The sequence below is a fragment of the Mustela lutreola genome, chromosome 8 (genome assembly GCF_030435805.1).
Source record: "Mustela lutreola isolate mMusLut2 chromosome 8, mMusLut2.pri, whole genome shotgun sequence".
NCBI lineage: Eukaryota > Metazoa > Chordata > Mammalia > Carnivora > Mustelidae > Mustela > Mustela lutreola.
In genome coordinates this window covers 99647809-99662908 of record NC_081297.1, presented here as the reverse complement: position 1 = coordinate 99662908, position 15100 = coordinate 99647809, and the positions used below count along the sequence as shown (strand labels likewise).

General features: G+C 40.3%; 1 protein-coding gene across 1 annotated transcript in view; it reads left to right on the top strand.

The window, feature by feature from the left end:
* The first annotated feature begins 4516 nt into the window (after positions 1-4516).
* Positions 4517-15100, top strand: part of GNS (glucosamine (N-acetyl)-6-sulfatase) — a 58602-nt gene continuing 48018 nt past the window's right edge. The window contains exons 1-3 of the mRNA XM_059186229.1: positions 4517-4876; positions 9827-9886; positions 13104-13310. Coding sequence (XP_059042212.1) covers positions 4688-4876; positions 9827-9886; positions 13104-13310 — 456 coding nt within the window. The 5' untranslated portion in view covers positions 4517-4687. The remainder of the gene's footprint in view (positions 4877-9826; positions 9887-13103; positions 13311-15100) is intronic.

Sequence of the window (15100 nt, the reverse complement as noted above, 5' to 3'; positions counted from 1 at the left end):
ACACTCCCCAGTGAGTGTGGATCCCAATTCATAGCTCCATCCCAGGACCCTGAGACCATAACCTGAGCTGAAATCTGATGCTTAACCAACTGAGTCACCCAGGAACCCCTCATGGAAAATGTTTTCAAAAGTGGTAAATCATATATATAACCAGACACCAATAACAACACTACACATTCTATTCTGGATGTGACAAACTGATCAGTTGTTGATTACTGTGCACTACTCCTCTAACAGGAACCTCTATAGCAATTTTTAACTTTTTTATCTGACTTTTTTCAACAAGGTGAAGAAATATTTGAGCTATTTTAATCTGCTGTTGAATGACATTTACAGTCATATGTCAGCACAACAGAGCAAAGGGGTACATGCTCTTTAAAAACAACTTTGCAGGGGCACCTGGGTGGTTCAATCAGTTAAGCATTTGACTCTTGGTTTTAGCTCAGGTCATGATCTCAGGGTCGTGAGAGCAAGCCGGGTGCTGGGCTCCACACTCAGCAGGGAGTCTACCTGAAGATTCTCTCCTTCTGCTCCTTCTCCCCACTCTCTCATATAAATAAATAAAATCTTTATAAAAAAATACAAACTTGGGCACCTGGGTGGCTCAGTGGGTTAAAGCCTCTGCCTTCGGCTCAGGTCATGATCCCAGGGTCCTGGGATCGAGCCCCGCATCGGGCTCTCTGCTCAGCAGGGAGCTTGCTTCCCTCTCTCTCTCTCTCTCTGCCTGCCTCTCTGCCTACTTGTGATCTCTGTCAAATAAATAAATAAAATCTTTTAAAAAAATACAAACTTATTTAACAGTTGATAAAACCCAAACATAACATTTTAACTGTCATTTAGAAAGACACTTAGGAACATTCCAACTGATAAATTTTAGACTCCTGATGTGGACATATATGGCAGGCACCTTCTTATGTTGTCTGTAAATTTATTTTATTAAAGCATTGAGATGGGGCGCCTCGGTGGCTCAGTGGGTTAAGCCTCTGCCTTCGGCTCAGGTCATGATCTCAGGACCCTGGGATAGAGCCCAAATCGGGTTCTCTGCTCAGCAGGGAGCCTGCTTCCCTCTCTCTCTTTCTGCCTGCCTCTCTGCCTGCTTGTGATCTCTGTCTGTCAAATAAATAAATAAAATCTTGGGGAAAAAAAACATCGAGATAAAATTGAGGTAAAAAGTTCATGAATATGGGACACCTGGGTGGCTCAGTTGGTTAAGCAGCTGCCTTTGGCTCAGGTCATGATCCCAGCGTCCTGGGATCGAGTCCCACATTGGGCTCCTTGCTCAGCAGGGAGCCTGTTTCTCCCTCTGCCTCTGTCTGCCATTCTGTCTGCCTGTGCTCACTCTCTCCCCCACTCTCTCTCTGATAAATAAAATCTTTAAAAAAAAAAGTTCATGAATATGAAATTAAAGTGATAAAGGTGAGAAAATCAAAAGAAATTGTCCTGACATTGAAAAGTAAATAGTAATCACTTTTTTCAGATCGTAATGAAAACAGTAATTGTAGAAGAAATAAACTGAAAATGAAAGTAATATTTAGGCTCTTGAATTGATAATTTGTGAAGAAAGTGAATCATATAAACTCATTAAAAATATTAAATTTCTTTCGGACTTGACCTCAAGTTGACATCAGTGCAGAGGATATAAACTCATAATACATGATTACAGTAAATATGTGTGTGTGTAAAACCAATAACGAACTGAAGATGAAAAACAATTTCTTAACTATCGATAATAAAAAATTGATCAACTATGCTAGAGAAAAGGCTAAATGATCTTCTATTCTCTCCATAAAATATATTACAAACCCACTTTCTTATGAAGAGACGATTAAAGTGTACATAGCCGAAAATGTCGGCGGAGCAGTGGGAGGAGCATGGAGAAGCGTGTCTGTAGTTCATTAATAAAAAATACTATATTTTAAAATTTTGCATTCCAATTTGTAATATTTTTTGACTTTAAAAAATCTGTAATATGGTTATTTCTTTTCTTACTCTAAATAAATATTCACTTTCGCACCTCATTTTATATTTATATTGTCACTCTTTTTCTTAAGGAGCCACCCTTGCCAAATTGCATACATATAAGCTTCACACCCCACAAAATCTGATTTGTTCTCTTTTCATCCGTTCTTATCCTCTTCTAATCTGTACAAATTCATGTAATCATGAATTTGTAATCATACAAATTCATGTATGATTTTTTCTCCCCTACTCTTAAAGTGATTCCCCATTAGCCTTATGACGAAGACCAAAATCCTTAACATAATCTGGGCCCTGTTTACCTCTCTATCTCCTTCTCTCCCTCTGCTCCAGCTACACTGGCATCTTTTAGTTCTTTGCACTACCTCAATATCCTCGCAAATGCTGTACCCTGTGCCTAGGAGACATTCTACCACCCCACTATCCCATTAACAAATGATCTTCTATTTAAACTCCTCAGGGCCACAGAAAATTTATTTCCTCAGCGAATCCTTAAATTGCCCCATGCCTGGGTGGTGCAGGTCATGACCTCAGGGTCCTGGGATAGAGCCCTGCATTGGGCTCTCTGCTCAGCAGGGAGCCTGCTCCTCCCTTCCCCGCCCGTCTGCCTCTCTTCCTACTTAAGATCTCTCCCTCTCTGTCAAATAAATAGTTTTTTTAAAAAAATTAGGTCAGCCCCCCACCTCCTTAAAATGTTCATTTCTTTCTTTACTTTTCCTTCATAGCATGTCTCCTTATTTGTAATTATACACTTCTGTGATTATTAGATTGTATATTTTTCTGCAACTAGACTGCAAGCTCCATGAAAAAGGAACAGTGTTTCCTCAGCATTAGTCTAGCATCTGGAATAAAGCTGGCTCTTAATTATACAATCTCTGCCATCAGATAGTTCATAAAGTAGCCTTGAACCAAGACCAGTGATATAATCTTACAATTTGGGGCATCAATGCAGGTTCTTCTTTGTGCCAGAAGTCTCCTGGAAGTCTTGGTTTCCTAGGGATTATTACACCAGTTTGCAAAATGAGCATAGTTTGAGGCTGTAACCCAGTACCTTGACCATCTGGGAACGACTATTACCAGATTCCCAGAATAATTTTTCTTACAGTGGAACTTTACTTCATTTTGTAAAGGTTTTCTTGCCTTCTGTAAACCTATTTTTTTTTTCAAAAAGTTAACACTTCCTTTTGCATAAGACTTACAGTTGAATATATGACACTTCAAAGTACTCCCACAATTGGGCGCCTGGGTGGCTCAGTGGGTTAAGCCGCTGCCTTCGGCTCAGGTCATGATCTCAGGGTCCTGGGATCGAGTCCCACATCGGGCTCTCTGCTCAGCAGGGAGCCTGTTTCCCTCTCTCTCTCTCTCTGCCTGCCTCTCCATCTACTTGTGATTTCTCTCTGTCAAATAAATAAATAAAATCTTAAAAAAAAAAAATTTATAAAAAAAAAAAAAGTACTCCCACAATTATTTTTAACTCATTATAGTGCTTTCATGAGTTTTAAAACACTTTTCAGGCCAGATGGTCTCGCTTAGAGAAAATACACTTTGTTAGGAGCCAGGAGGTACAGGTTATTACTCTAAGTGGGGAATAAAACTTGACCCTTCACCTTGCCAGGGATAATTCTGTTTGCATAGACTTTAGCAGACGGTTGAGGTAGAGCTGTACCTGTATTTCTGTATCACAGAAATATTTGGAGCCTTAGTACATGGAATTTTTCCCCCTAAACATTACTTAATGTGGTTGGGTAACCATGTTTCAGGGGTTTTGTTTTGCTCAATGTGCATATCCTCCAACATCTTCTAAAAGGGCTTTCAAAAATTCACCAAGTAGTATTAGGCTGTCAGGATATCCCTAAATCGTTTGTTTGAAAACACTTTATCAGCTGAGGCTTGGAGTCCAGAAAGCTGAGCCAGAATCCAGCTTCGAGTGTAACAGGTGAGCTGTAGAGAAAATGAGAAATGATTCAACATAAAGGCTCTCGTAAGTGGCTGTTGACTCGAGAATAAAATACGACAGAGACCAGACTTCGCCCACCAGCTGACCTTACTATCAGGTAAGCACTCTCCTCCCTTCTCTTAACCGCCTACTGTGAGCTGATTCCCTCGTTCATTTCATCTTCTCTCCATTTTTTTTTTAAGATTTTATTTATTTATTTGATAGAGAAATCACAAGTAGGCAGAGAGGCAGGCAGAGAGAGAGGAGGAAGCAGGCTTCCTGCCCAGCAGAGAGCCCGATGCGGGGCTCGATCCCAGGATCCCGGGATCATGACCTGAGCCGAAGGCAGCGGCTTTAACCCACTGAGCCACTCAGACGCCCCATCATCTTCTCTCCCTTTTAACCCTCGCACCAAGCGTTCACATACACAGCGCTCGCGAAGCCAACCCGAGCCTGAGACTAAAGCAAGCGCAAAACCCCCAACCCGACCGGTTCTTCGCCCCTTGAGCCCACTTCCGGTTTCCGGCCCACGGATCCGCCCTGCCTCCCTTTCCGTTCGCAGTCCTGCCCCGTCTGGCCTCACGTGACCGCAAGGCGTACTCCGCCCCCTGTCTCCGGTTCACGTGATCGTGCTAGGGGAGAAAACGCCTGACCCCAGTCCCCCGGCCTTTCCCGGCAACGCTTTTCCTCCTGCAGTTCGTTCGCCTTTTGGCCTTCAGACACTTGCGCGTCCCTCCATTCGGTCCCGGGGCCACCCCCGGAACCCAGTCTGCCATGTGGCTCCTGCCTCTGGCCCCAAGTGGGCCGCGGCGGAACAGCCCCCGTCACCTGCCTTCCTGCAGCGCGGCGCTGCTGCTGCTGCTGGGCAGCTGCCTGGGGGTCTCTGGGGTGGCGACGGGCTCTCGGAGGCCCAATGTGGTGCTGATCCTCACCGACGACCAGGACGAAGTGCTCGGCGGCATGGTAACGCTTCTATTTCTGCCCCGCCCCTCGATCTCCCCGGCTGACCCCCAGGTTTCTTGTCCTCTTTCCCCATCCCCACCCCCAGTTCCCTGAGCTGGGTGCCTGATCCTGGATGGTTTTGCTTTTGCCACGCCTGACCCCATACGCAAGTTTGAGGGGCCGCAGGACTCTGTTTCCTTTCTCTCCCGCGTCTCTTTTGAGTAGGCACACATGCACGCACTACACAGAGGTTCGAACCTGGACCTTAGTGCTGCGGAGTTCGCGTTTATAGCTCAAAATAAACAGGTGGACGCCAGTTAGGGATGGGCTGAACCAACGAGGAGCAGGTGCTGGCTAAGAGCACGCAAGCCTCGTTTTTCTTTTGGCTTAGAGGATCTGAGGACAAGTCCAGCTCTCTCTTTAAAGGACCTAGGCCACCTCTGTGTTTGTCTCCATGTACAGTGTCTGTGCCCGATATTTAATAAGTGCTGAGATCAACTAATGTGATGGATAGGTTGTCAAACTCTTCAGGCTGCGCTTTGCCTCCCAAGAATCGAGAGAATTCAATTAGCTTAATTGAACACCTGGCCGATACATTTGCTACTATTGTCCGTGTTCCATTTTAAATGTGTTTTTTTATGAGACTTCATTGTTTCCCAGAGTGAATTTTGCTTCTTTATCTTAGAGTTCTGGAATTTATGACCTTCAGGCGCATTACCCAACCCCTTACTCATGGAGGCTCCAGAAAGTGGCTTTCCCAAGGCACTTATGTAGTTGAAACAGGTCAAAATTCTGATGAGTACTCTGATCCTGGTTATGGCATTTTTCTTATCTTTTAAGAAAATATATATGTCCTTTATTTCTTCGTTTCAGTTATCTTTTTGTTTTCAGCTAAGTGCTGAGACTATGAAAACACTTCACGCAAGAGGTTCCTAACTTACACTGTCTGGGAACACCCTACCTCAGTGTCCTTCAAACTGCCGATTTCAACCCATAAGTGAGTTGTGAAATCAGTTTAGTGAGTAGCTCCCAGATTTTTTACTTTCCTGTGAAATAAAGTAGAATAGAAAATGTTGGTGTGATACATGTGGGTATATATGATAAAGGTACGCATATCCATATATATATTTCTGGATAATGAGTGAAAATGTATTTCTTACTCAGGACTGTGTTCACAGTGCTGAGAAACTTTTCTGGTTTATGTTTAAGATGCTTGCATTTACATTTTGTGCCACATATGCCTCACTGCCTTTTAGTTTCTACTCCACCACATTGACATTGAAGAGTCTTGACTTAATTGCTCTCCTGGAATTTACTTTGTTTTTTCCATTCCCACCACTCCACTGACCCTCCTCACAAAATTCCTTCAAAAAAACTTTATGTGCGTCCTTGAAAAGTGCTTTGTCTAGAAAAGGCAAGCCATCTCTATCAAAAATTAGTAATAGCTTAGTGACTAAGACAATTAAAAGGTCAAGCTTTTACATCTCTGGTGAAAACAAAAGTTTATCACTGAAATATAAGGTGTTCAGAATTGAGTTTCTTAATTTTTACAGAACACAGGTGTGGTCTGTATAGCTTTGAGGTATCTTCTCCTTAGCATGTTGTATTTGCTTCTTTAAACCAGTATCAGATTCTTTATAATAGGTGTTTATACTAAAGAGCCAAAATTGAGTGGGGAACAAGTCAAATTTAATGCTCTCAACTCTCTGGGGTATTCTGGCTTCTCTTGTATCCTTTTCCAGGGTATTCTACCACTAGTTGTCAAGCAGGACTTGAAGGGAAATCACTAAGACAGTAACAGCATTTGAAAACCTACTTGGAGCAGTAAGAGTATGAAGTATTTTATACTTGTGTTTCAGTCATAAAAGTTCTCTGCTGTACATACTGTCCTTCCCTTAAATAAGAGGAAACTAAGAGGGTGTTAAGTAACTTGGCCAAAGTTCATGTAGCTAATAAGGAGCAAAGCCTGGTGTCTTATGATCTTGAAGCCCCATTTTTCTCATATTCTAGAATACTGACTTAACAGATGTCATTCCACATAACCACATCAGCTACTCACTTATACTTCAGATCAGAGATTCTTAAGATGATACTTAGGAACACCAGGGGGATCATGGAAGTCCTTAATTTATACGTAATACTCTGTATTTTATCTTCAATTTTGTGGAGAATGAGGTCTCTGGCTCAAAAAGGATTATGAATTGCTGCCATCGTTGGCCAAATAAACCGTAGTCCAGTCCACCAGACCAGCTCAGGTAGAAGGATTCTAGTACTTCCTGTAGTGTTTCATGTAGAATCTTTCAGTCATCTTTGAAATCGTCTTTTATGATCATCTTGAACATTTCCCTGTATTTGTTGCAGGTATCATCTGTGGGATTCTGGTTTTTTGCTTAGGGAATAGTTCCTATTTTATTTTACTTGAATGTTATGGTGGGATGGATACACTCTACTTCACTGGTTGCTCTTTCTAAAATCATTCACCCTGGAAGAACTGACATTTGGTCAAAATTTCAAGGAAGTAAGGGAAGGAGCCATGATGTAATGTAGGGGACGAACACATCATGTCTTTGCTGAAAACAATGATTATTAAATATGTTAAAATTTTATTTCAGAGCCACTATACATGGAGCCAAAAAAGTAAATGACTCCTTAGGATTTTTATGGAAGGGATTTGCTTTGGATGAGTCAAGTAATGCATTTACCCAGATCCAGGTATCAGATTGACTGCTCCTTAAGCGGTGTTGTACAATCTTGACCTGACCAACCTTGTAACTCTCTTTGCTGGTATCTTAAGGATCCATTTTAGCATTTAGATTAGCATAGACACAGACATTTTCAGTACAGCGTGGTTCTTGTTAGGATTTGTTTGATTTAGCAGACATGGTTATCACTGTACTGGTGTTAGCAGCATTAAAAATTACAGTCATTAAGACAAATTCTTATTGACACTAAAATCTCTGTGCATCATCTGCTGGCTCCTGCCTAACACTTTGACCTTGTCTTACCCCACAGTCTCCTTTACTTGCTGTGCTACTTCCACCACATGTGCCTTCTTTCTGTTCCTCACATGTGCATCTTCTCTGGCAGCTCTTGTCTTTGCTATTCACTTAGCCTGGAAGCACCTTTTCCTAGATCTTAGCATGGCTGGCCTCCTCATCATGTAACTCTGAGTACCCAAGTTACTTCCTGAAAGAGGCCTCTCCTGACCACCCAACTAAAGTAGTTTCCCCCTCTCCCGCCAGTTAAAGGACATCATCCTGGTTTATTGTGTTCATAGCACTTTTCACTGCCTGAAATGATTGTCTACCTGTTATTTAAGTCCCCAAGAATACAGAGGTCATGAGATCAAGGACCTTTTGTCTTCTGTTCATCCTGGCCTCGATCAGTGCCTGACACACGTTAAGTATTTAACAAATGGGTTATAATCACATACTATAATCTTACTATAAATCAGATATTCTGGGGCACATGGGTGGTACAGCTTCAGCTGAGATGTCTTCCTTCAGCTGAAGGAAGCCTTCAGCCTTCAGCTGAAGATGTCTTCCTTCAGCTCAGGTCATGGTTCCAGGATCCTGGGATCAAGTCCCACATCGGGCTTCCTGTTTCTCCCTCTCCCACTCCCCCTGCTTGTGTTTCTTCTCTCGCTGTGTCTCTCTGTCAAATAAATAAAATCTTCAAAAATAAAAAATAAAAAACAATTAGATATTCTTCAGTACTGTTGCATATTTATCCAACAGTTTGAGGATTGAGTTCCATATAATCAACTCACAATGTCCTTTTTCCCATTTATACTTTGTATTCTCATTTCCCCTCCCTCTGTTGTCATAACTCAGATTTCTTGTCAAACCAGTGTTTAATTCAGCCCAATATTCTTTACCTGAAAGTAGCACCCAGTGATGTTTTCTGGAGGATCTCAGTTGGTGACATTGCTTCTGAAGGTTAACGAAGACTTATAGATCTGTAGCATCTCCTTGGAAACCTATTCTGGAGCTACTCATGCACTTATGAAAGATCTTCTTAAATAAGTTAGAATTCTCATCCTTTTGAGCTTATGGGTTCTTTAGGTTTTTTACTATTTATATAAAACAGTGGGGGAGAGTCGTTTATACAGTATTATAAACAAGAACCTTGTTAACATAATCACATATTTAGGTAATCTTTAAGGAATTACTGCACTATAAGGTATATTTAAAACTATACTGAATATGGTCTCAGATTTCAAAGGTACTTCAAAATCATCATGAACTGATTGATAAAATACAACTAAAATTAGAATCTCTTCAGTGGTCCTTTTTTGTTGTCTGGAATCTAAATAAAGATTGTTAGTGTTCCTTTTATTTGTATTTTAATGACCTTCTTCATACTTTTATCCTCACTCTAGGATTTGAGATTATTGTCTCTACTACTTGCCATCTGGTTCAAGTCCTTACTTGAAGTTGTGATTGGCCTAGTGCATGGGGTTTTGAGCTTGTGATTGAAAAGGAGGCATTTGGACTCCATCACTGATGATATTTGAGTCCTTTTCTGGGCTTCGGGACATTATCTGGCTCTGGGAACCTAAAATCTCTCTGTTTTTAAAGAGGGGAAGGCTCCTTTCATCTCTTAGCCCACATCCTGCTCCTAAAGATGAATTAATGGAGATCTGCCCCATCTATCTTGTGAGAGGGCTGCTGACAAAAGAGAGCACCAAAATTTCATTACATTGAAATCAGCATTGCTAGAATAATGCTATCAGCTGTGAACTTTCCCTTCCTGCAGGCATTGTGACCCCACTGCTCTTTTGCATGGGATATAACTGACTGTAACCAAATCTGTTTGGTTCATCTCCAGAAACAGAACTCTTTTGGCAGTTTCTTAGTGTCAAATGGAGCTGATCATTGCGAGTAAGATGCAAAAAACGTGAGTTTTGGTCTCTGTGTGTTTTTTTTTTATTGGAGGAAATGGCTTAACAGATGATTATTTACTTCACAGACACCACTAAAGAAAACCAAGGCTCTCATTGGAGAAATGGGGATGACTTTCTCCAGTGCTGTAAGTTTTAAAGTTACCTTAATTTTGTGAGACTTGATGTTGATGTTCTAAGAAGAAGCATGCTCTTTTGGGGAGACCTAGTTAAATGCCTGATCTAAAGGAAGGACTTTATATAATGTGATTTAAATGCTTTTAATTGAAATACTACTTTTTACAATTTGAACCTTAATTGTAGGTATTTTCTAAGCCAGTTTGATTTATAGCTCAGAACTAGAGAATATTTAAAGCTTTACTGTTTGAGGTTTGGAAATGAATTGTAAGAATCAAGTAACATTTATGCAATGTAAATTGCTTTGTGGTCAACTCTTGCCAGCCACTTTACAAAGCCCTATTAACCCTGACAGTCAGCCTGAGAAAAATAATAGCAACCAAACAAAACCAGTATCTTGTGTGTGTATACACATATATGTGATGTATGAGGTATAAATAGCTATGTCTATGTAAACATAGATGCAGGGGTGCCTGGGTGGCTCATTGAATTAAGCATCGGACTCTCAGTCTCAGCTCAGGTCTCAATCTCAGGGTTAGGAGTTCAGGCCTGGTGTGGAGCCCAAATGAGGGAAGGAAGGAGATGCAAAGAGTTGCAAAGATCCATAATAAAATACTAATAAATTCAGGAACCATGCACATAACCAAGTAAGTAGTAGCCTAGCTTATCAGGAAATCCATTAAACAGCAACATAGTGTTGTGCTTAAGAGCACAGATTCTGGAGCTAGATCACCTAGTTTTGAATGCTCTCTCTGCCTCTTTTCTAACTGTTTGATGTTGGGCAAGTTATTAACCTCTCTAGTTTCCCATTTGTAACTGGGTGTCCTAAAATCTGTCTCAGGGTTTTGTGATATTAAATGAATATATACATGTAAAGCAAGCACTTATATCAGCACCTGAGTTGCAGTAAATACTACGTAATAGTGGTTGTTATATTGTCCACCAACAAGATCAGTAGTTGAAAGACGAAAAAAGTAATGTTCATCTTAATAGATGCTTGAAAGCCCTTTGAAATTTTAGCATCCTTTACTGGTAATTTATTGAACTGTTAGAAGAATGCGTCCTTATTATGATGAGTATTTCAAACAAATAGCACACCTTATAGTTAAGGTGCAAGACTCAGGCCAATGCTGTTAGAGATGAGACAGGGGCCCAATACTTGTCACTTAATGCTGTTCTGAATTGTTGTGATCGGCATGAATCCTGCAGAATTAGCTGGAATATTGGAAAAAGACATTATTTCCACTTCTTTGTATTTTCTACCCCAAAAATGTAGAATTGTTCAAAAACTTTTTAAATTAGTAGAGTTTAGTAAAATAGAAATGAAAAAATAAAAATAATCTTCTTCTATATAACCAGTTAGAGAAGTACTGCAGGAGAGAGAAGAGAGCCCATTCATACAGCAGGAAAATGCAGACTCTAGGTATAGCTGCTGGGCAGTAATGGTTAAGACCTATGTTTATAAATAAGGTTATAGAACTTCATTTGTAATGTAATAAAACTACTTAATAAGAATACTTAATAAGTTTATTCTAATCAAAATCCCAACAAGATTTTTTTTTTAATAATTTTTTTTAAGATTTTATTTATTTATTTGACAGAGAGAGATCACAAGTAGATGGAGAGGCAAGCAGAGAGAGAGAGAGAGGGAAGCAGGCTCCCTGCCGAGCAGAGAGCCCGATGCGGGACTCGATCCCAGGACCCTGAGATCATGACCTGAGCCGAAGGCAGCAGCTTAACCCACTGAGCCACCCAGGCACCCCAACAAGATTTTTTTTTTTTTCAAAGATTTTTATTTATTTATTTGATAGAGAGAGATCACAAGTAGGCAGAGAGGCAGGCAGAGAGAGGGGGGAAGCAGGCTCCCCGCTGAGCAGAGAGCCCGATGTGGGGCTCGATCCCAGGATCCCGAGATCATGACCTGAGCTAAAGGCAGAGGCTTAAACCACTGAGCCACCCAGGCGCCCTCGAACAAGATTTTTTAAAGGCTGAATAAAGTGATTCTAAATTTATCTGTAATGATAAATAGGTTAGAACAATCAAGGTAATTTCTTAAAGGAGGAAATTGACCTTCCAGATAACAAAATGTAAAATGAAGATACAGTAAGCAGTGTGATAGCGACCAAAAAAATAGGTCAGCAGACAAGCGAAAGGATTAAAAGTCTTGCCAATGTAAAAATTACAGAAGTCAAATAATCTGACAAAATTGAAAAAGCAAAAGTAAAAAATGGCAAATATTTGTAACATGACAGAATCCTTCCTTAACTCAGATTTTATGTAACAAGAAGCTGATGCCCCAGGAAAAAAATGTACCAAAAAAATGTACAAAGCACATGAACAAGTCATTCACGTAAACATAGTTGGTCAGTATGCATGTGGAGAATGTTCATCCTCACCAGTATTTAAAAATGCCAAATCCAATTTGAAAGCCCAAAGAAATGCCAAGTATTTAATAAGGGATAATACATAAGTTTGGCAAGGGTGTACTTGAATGAGCATTCCTTCCCTGCTGGTGTGGGTATAAACTAGTATTATTCTCTGTAAAGTGGTTTGGTGATGTGTACTAAGATATACACAAATAATAGGTAAAATGGGTTAAGTTTATTGATGATAGTAGCTAATGGAAAAATCATTAGAGTAGAAAAATAATCTCTGTCCAGTGTATTAAGTGATATAGGAATTATATAAAACTACAGATTATCCTGAAAATGAACCTTTGCCTCTCAGCTACATTAGATTCAGGTAGTAGTCATTATTTTTGGTTAAGATCTAGCTCCTGGGGTGCCTGGGTGGCCTAGTTGGTTAAGCATCCAACTTTTGATCTCTGCTCAGGTCTTGATCTCAGGGTCCTGAGTTCAACCTTCACTTTGGGCTCCAGGTTGGGCATGAAGCCTTTTTAAAAAAAAGAGACCTAGCTCCTACCATGTAAGTATTTCTTTGGCAGATGAGATTGGAATAACTTATTCTGCAGAAAGAAACCAGCTGAAAAAGAAATCTGTTCTCTTGGTTTGTTTACGGTCTCTACTATGTGACTTAAAGCAGCTCTGAAGTGTGTCATGTGTTACCAAAAAAAAAAAAAAAAAAAAAACAAAAACCCAAAAAACTATTCCATGGGAAACTAGAAATTCAAAATTAGAGTATTAAGCAGCTTTCTTTACTCTCTTTAGAAATGAGGAGAAATCCATCTTTCTTGTGTAACTGGGTTTTTTACTTCTGTTCGCTTTGTAGTATGTGCCAAGTGCTCTTTGCTGCCCGAGCAGAGCCAGTATCTTGACAGGAAAGTACCCACATAATCATCACGTTGTTAACAACACTTTGGAGGGAAACTGCAGTAGTAAGTCTTGGCAGAAGATCCAAGAACCAAATACTTTCCCAGCAATTCTCAGATCGATGTGTGGTTATCAAACCTTTTTCGCAGGGAAATACTTAAATGAGGTAGGTTGAATGATCTCATTATTCCTTTTTAAAAAAAAAAAAAGCTTTATAAATGTAAATTAATGTAATTCATGTTTTTTTAAATTATTATCCATTTGAGTCATGTAAAATGTTTTTGGTATAGTTTTCTCCTAATCTGCACATTAAACAAGAATTTACTTACATGAACATATTTACATGATTTAAGTACTATAGTTCTTCTTCCTTTAAATAGCCTCATAGCATTTTTTTTTTTTAATTGTCCTATGACTGCTGCTGTCTGATGCATCTTCCCCTTTTTCTTCAAGGATTTTGCTTGTCATGTTCGTCTCATGGTATCTTTGTCTCCATTTCCCCTTTATCAGGAAGAGAATGAAGAATTTTTTTCCTTCTGCCACCTTTCCTGCCTTATAACAACTTCAGACTTATCCCTTTTTGTTCCCATTTTCGAAAATGTGGAGTGATCACTGATAGAGGGAAAACACCCCGAGCCTGGGATATTCAGGCCACTACAGCATTTGGCTTAGTGGTGGATGTGCTGGCCTCTTGGGTGCCTGGATGAGGGGATACCCACTATAGCTGGCCAAGTCCAGATTTCATGGCCCCCAGGTTCACCACATTGGTCTTAGCTTTTACTCAGAGTTCAAACTTAGAGGAAACAGTTTATTTGGGAATGTCTGGGTTCTCTCTCATAGTAAAACTGGGGATGCAGGACAAAGAAAAGATGTACATTTTTTTTACATACTTTATCCATGGTTGCTAAAGATACTAATATTTAATCTGAATTTTCTGTTCGTTCTTTCCCTCCCCACAATTGGGAGAATTTTCAACCTTGTGAGTTGGAAGGAAGGTTAAGTCAGTTTGAAAAGAATCATGAGAAATAAGTACAGATACTAGGTTATTGAGGTAAGACGTGGGTCATAAAGAGAATTTATACTACTTTGCCTATCAGAGATCACTTAATGTGTATACAAAAATAGGGGCACCTGGGTGACTCAGTCGGTTAAGTGTCTATGATCCCAGGGTCCTGGGATTGAGTCCCGCTCGGGCCCCCTGCTTAGGGGGAAGCCTACTTCTCCCTGTCCCTCTGCCTGCCGCTCTTTCTGTTCCTGTACCTTCTGTCAAGTAAATAAATAATAATCTTTTTTAAAAATTCTGTATACAAAATTAGGAGAAATTCATTAAAATACAAAGATTTCTCATAAATTAAATTCTTTTTTAAATGGGCAATACTGGGGCGCCTGGGTGGCTCAGCGGGTTAAAGCCTCTGCCTTCAGCCCAGGTCATGATCCCAGGGTCCTGGGATCGAGCCCCACATCGGGCTCTCTGCTCAGTGCAGAGCCTGCTTCTCTCTCTCTCTCTGCCTGCCTCTCTGCCTACTTGTGTTCTCTGTCAAATAAATAAATAAAATCTTTAAAAATAAATAAATAAAAATAAATGGGCAATACTAAACCTTGTTGAGATAAATGGGATGAGTCTCTGGTCACTTAATTCATCTCATCAAATAAATTGAGCTCCAAATGTAGGTTTCATCATCAAGACAAGTGAAGTTATAAGCTGAGAGCTCATAGTCTGCTTATTTTGGTTGTCATTAACCACAAGGTCAGTTGGAGTGTTCAGTCTTCGCTTTCAGTAACTCCAGAAATGAACTTCGTGGCCTAAGCTATATGGACTTTTTCTAGAAAGGGCCAGAAGTAAATACTTTGAGCTTTTCTTTTGTGATGACAATACTCCCCCCACCCACTGTCTTATCCACGGGGATGCTTCCCCAGACCCCCAGTAGATGCCTAAAACCACGGATAGTACTGAAC